We start from the raw sequence: 4,786 nt of genomic DNA, 5'->3' as shown, positions 1-4,786 counted from the left end.
AAAGCTGCTCTTCCACAACCGACAGCTCTTTGTGTTTGCACTTAATTTCTTCTTTTAACCAGATTTTTTCGGCACTTTTGATGGCTTTTACACTAGATTCACTCATGACCCCAGGTTTTATGGAAATAAACTTGGGCTTTAGGCCTCTTCTTTGGCAACGGGTAAGAAACTGAATATGTAACAGCAGGATTCTTTTCTTTGTACACAATCGGCCATATAGGCGGAAGCACTTGGAGGTTGTAGCCTTCATTTCAATATGTATATTGATTTTATGTGCAACGTAAGAACACTAAATAACGCGAATACTAGACACAACACTTATGGTTCTTACAAAAACATAAATACCTTATCCGCTAACCGGTTTCGGGTATGATGCTACCCATCATCAGAGCGGTGGTCGACTGGATACAAAGTAGTAATTTGCTGTTTACTACAGTTTCAACTTCGTCAGTTGAAAGAGCGGTGAGGTGATGAGAGCGTCATCCTCATTCATCAGGGGACGGTCCTCCGTACAGATGTACATCGACTCCCACGCAGTCAAATGAGAAGACTTTCTCACGTTTTTGAGCAGCTTTGCGTTTCCCCAATTAATATTATGTTTGGAGCAGATTGAGTGCATGGCTACACTGGAGTCGTTGGGCCGTTCGTTCTCCACTGCCTTTCTATGTTCCTTTAGACGAGTTTTGAATTTTCTCCGCGTTTGCCCGATGTACACCGCTGGGCAATCCTGGCACGGAATTTCATAAATTCCTGAGCGCTCGTCGGGCGGAACCTTGTCCTTTTGATTATTCAAAAGTTCCTGTAAGGTATTGCCGCTTTTGTGGACCACATGGAAACCATGCCGCTTAAGTAACTTTCTAATATGGTTTGTTACTTTCGGGTAAAACGGCAGGCTGATTCTTTGTACTTCTTCTCTTTCAGGCTGTAGTGTAGTGGTATCATGGCGCTGTTTTTTGCGGAGATGTTTGCGGATTATTTTATCCACAAACTTTTTGTCGTACCCGTTTAATTCAGCAGCTGAATTAAACGGGTACGACAAAAAGTTTGTGGATAAAATAATCCGCAAACATCTCCGCAAAAAACAGCGCCATGATACCACTACACTACAGCCTGAAAGAGAAGAAGTACAAAGAATCAGCCTGCCGTTTTACCCGAAAGTAACAAACCATATTAGAAAGTTACTTAAGCGGCATGGTTTCCATGTGGTCCACAAAAGCGGCAATACCTTACAGGAACTTTTGAATAATCAAAAGGACAAGGTTCCGCCCGACGAGCGCTCAGGAATTTATGAAATTCCGTGCCAGGATTGCCCAGCGGTGTACATCGGGCAAACGCGGAGAAAATTCAAAACTCGTCTAAAGGAACATAGAAAGGCAGTGGAGAACGAACGGCCCAACGACTCCAGTGTAGCCATGCACTCAATCTGCTCCAAACATAATATTAATTGGGGAAACGCAAAGCTGCTCAAAAACGTGAGAAAGTCTTCTCATTTGACTGCGTGGGAGTCGATGTACATCTGTACGGAGGACCGTCCCCTGATGAATGAGGATGACGCTCTCATCACCTCACCGCTCTTTCAACTGACGAAGTTGAAACTGTAGTAAACAGCAAATTACTACTTTGTATCCAGTCGACCACCGCTCTGATGATGGGTAGCATCATACCCGAAACCGGTTAGCGGATAAGGTATTTATGTTTTTGTAAGAACCATAAGTGTTGTGTCTAGTATTCGCGTTATTTAGTGTTCTTACGTTGCACATAAAATCAATATACATATTGAAATGAAGGCTACAACCTCCAAGTGCTTCCGCCTATATGGCCGATTGTGTACAAAGAAAAGAATCCTGCTGTTACATATTCAGTTTCTTACCCGTTGCCAAAGAAGAGGCCTAAAGCCCAAGTTTATTTCCATAAAACCTGGGGTCATGAGTGAATCTAGTGTAAAAGCCATCAAAAGTGCCGAAAAAATCTGGTTAAAAGAAGAAATTAAGTGCAAACACAAAGAGCTGTCGGTTGTGGAAGAGCAGCTTTACTCATTACATCTGCAATTGTTGCAGCAAGTGGATTATCATTCCACCGCTGAGTGTGTCGCGCGTAGGTGTGTGGAAGAAAACCAAAATTGCTGGCAGCGAGAGCTGTGTAAGGTTCACCGAAACCTTACTAACCGTGTGCAACAGATGAAGCAAAAGCATCACAAAAAATTGCTCTCGCTTGCGCAATCCCAGTGTAAACCTGTAAAAACAAAAGGGTCTCCCCAACCAATCGATAATTTCGTAGTAAATTTGTCGTCCACTGAGTTTACACAAGCAGAGCTCGACCTGCTTAATAAAGGGTTGAAGTTTGCCCTCCCCCCACGGCACGCCCCCCTTGCTGAAATTGTGAATAATATTGAAAGTGCAATCCAATTTAAAGATATATCGTCAAAATCAGCTGCGCGTCACGATATAAAAAGTGCCCTTCTACACATAGAACCACGGAATAACAAACAGCCGTCCCGTTTTGACGACTGGTGCTCAGTTAGAAAATTAAAATCTCGCGATGTAGTGTATGCTCGGGCGGATAAAGGGAATGCCGTAGTGATCATGGACAGGGAGAATTACGATGCGCGCGTTCTTGATATGATTAATTCAGGCCCGTATGAAGAGTGCAAATTTAAAAACGGTAAACCAAAAGATCCCCTCAATAGTATGATTGATGAAGCCAATTGTACACGTCAAGAAGTGACCCGCTTGATGGGAGAAGATAATTTAAATCGCAAGTTCCTAGTGCCAAACCCGAGAGTAGCTTCACTGTACTGTTTACCTAAATTACACAAAAACCCACTAGCTATGCGACCAATTTCTTCGAATATTTGTACACCAACAGAAAAAATGGCAGCTTGGCTAGTCGAAGAAATGAAGAAATACCCGGTTTTACACGGTAAGAGCGTGAAAAATTCAATAGAATTCACGAGTCAACTAGAGAATGTTGAAGTAAAAAGGGGAGAAATTTTGGTGTCGTTTGATGTCAGCTCCCTATTCCCAAGCGTGCCAGTACCAGATGCTTTACAAAGTCTTCGATACCATTTGGAGCGCAGCCGGGCACCGCACAATCATATAGAGGCCTATGTTTCTGTCGCAAAGCAATGCATGAATCAAAATTATTTTGTATTCAGAGGTAAATACTACAAGCAAATCCATGGCCTCAGCATGGGTAGTAAAATATCGCCCCTTTTGGCGGAATTGTTTATGAGCGACTTTGAGGAAAAGCTACAAAGTGAAAAACTTTTCCCACGCGTATGGAAGCGATACGTAGACGACATTTACGCCATAGTGAAGGAACGCTACGTGCCACAAACACTGAATTGGCTGAACTCACAGCACGAAAAGATCAATTTTACGGTGGAACAGGAAGTAGAGGGAAAACTACCGTTTTTGGACCTGCTGATTACCAGGAAAGAAGACAATACCCTGAAGTTCAGCATTTTTCGAAAACCAACGTCTACCGACCGTTACATTACTACGGACTCGAATCACTTCGGGGCCCAAAAACAAGCAGCTTTTCATTCTATGGCGCATCGTCTAGTCAACATCCCCATGGAGCAGGAAGATTTTGCAGCGGAAAGGGAAAGGATCCAGAAAGCTGCTGAATTAAACGGGTACGACAAAAAGTTTGTGGATAAAATAATCCGCAAACATCTCCGCAAAAAACAGCGCCATGATACCACTACACTACAGCCTGAAAGAGAAGAAGTACAAAGAATCAGCCTGCCGTTTTACCCGAAAGTAACAAACCATATTAGAAAGTTACTTAAGCGGCATGGTTTCCATGTGGTCCACAAAAGCGGCAATACCTTACAGGAACTTTTGAATAATCAAAAGGACAAGGTTCCGCCCGACGAGCGCTCAGGAATTTATGAAATTCCGTGCCAGGATTGCCCAGCGGTGTACATCGGGCAAACGCGGAGAAAATTCAAAACTCGTCTAAAGGAACATAGAAAGGCAGTGGAGAACGAACGGCCCAACGACTCCAGTGTAGCCATGCACTCAATCTGCTCCAAACATAATATTAATTGGGGAAACGCAAAGCTGCTCAAAAACGTGAGAAAGTCTTCTCATTTGACTGCGTGGGAGTCGATGTACATCTGTACGGAGGACCGTCCCCTGATGAATGAGGATGACGCTCTCATCACCTCACCGCTCTTTCAACTGACGAAGTTGAAACTGTAGTAAACAGCAAATTACTACTTTGTATCCAGTCGACCACCGCTCTGATGATGGGTAGCATCATACCCGAAACCGGTTAGCGGATAAGGTATTTATGTTTTTGTAAGAACCATAAGTGTTGTGTCTAGTATTCGCGTTATTTAGTGTTCTTACGTTGCACATAAAATCAATATACATATTGAAATGAAGGCTACAACCTCCAAGTGCTTCCGCCTATATGGCCGATTGTGTACAAAGAAAAGAATCCTGCTGTTACATATTCAGTTTCTTACCCGTTGCCAAAGAAGAGGCCTAAAGCCCAAGTTTATTTCCATAAAACCTGGGGTCATGAGTGAATCTAGTGTAAAAGCCATCAAAAGTGCCGAAAAAATCTGGTTAAAAGAAGAAATTAAGTGCAAACACAAAGAGCTGTCGGTTGTGGAAGAGCAGCTTTACTCATTACATCTGCAATTGTTGCAGCAAGTGGATTATCATTCCACCGCTGAGTGTGTCGCGCGTAGGTGTGTGGAAGAAAACCAAAATTGCTGGCAGCGAGAGCTGTGTAAGGTTCACCGAAACCTTACTAACCGTGTGCAACAGAT

General features: G+C 43.2%; 1 protein-coding gene across 1 annotated transcript; it reads left to right on the top strand.

The window, feature by feature from the left end:
* Nucleotides 1-3,188: 3,188 nt before the first annotated feature.
* LOC128740142 (uncharacterized) lies at nt 3,189-4,208 on the top strand. Its single transcript, XM_053835663.1, has one exon. It carries the CDS (start codon nt 3,189-3,191, stop codon nt 4,206-4,208), a length of 1,020 nt encoding a protein of 339 aa, XP_053691638.1.
* The last annotated feature ends 578 nt before the right edge of the window (nt 4,209-4,786 follow it).

The sequence above is a fragment of the Sabethes cyaneus genome, chromosome 3, assembly GCF_943734655.1.
Source record: "Sabethes cyaneus chromosome 3, idSabCyanKW18_F2, whole genome shotgun sequence".
Lineage (NCBI taxonomy): Eukaryota > Metazoa > Arthropoda > Insecta > Diptera > Culicidae > Sabethes > Sabethes cyaneus.
The sequence above is the reverse complement of the archived record's forward strand: the minus strand, read 5'-3'. Positions and strand labels throughout refer to the sequence as shown.

What these genes read in the sequence shown, in the direction of transcription:
- LOC128740142 (XM_053835663.1), top strand. Translation starts at nt 3,189, where the DNA reads ATGGGTAGTAAAATATCGCCCCTTTTGGCGGAATTGTTTATGAGCGAC.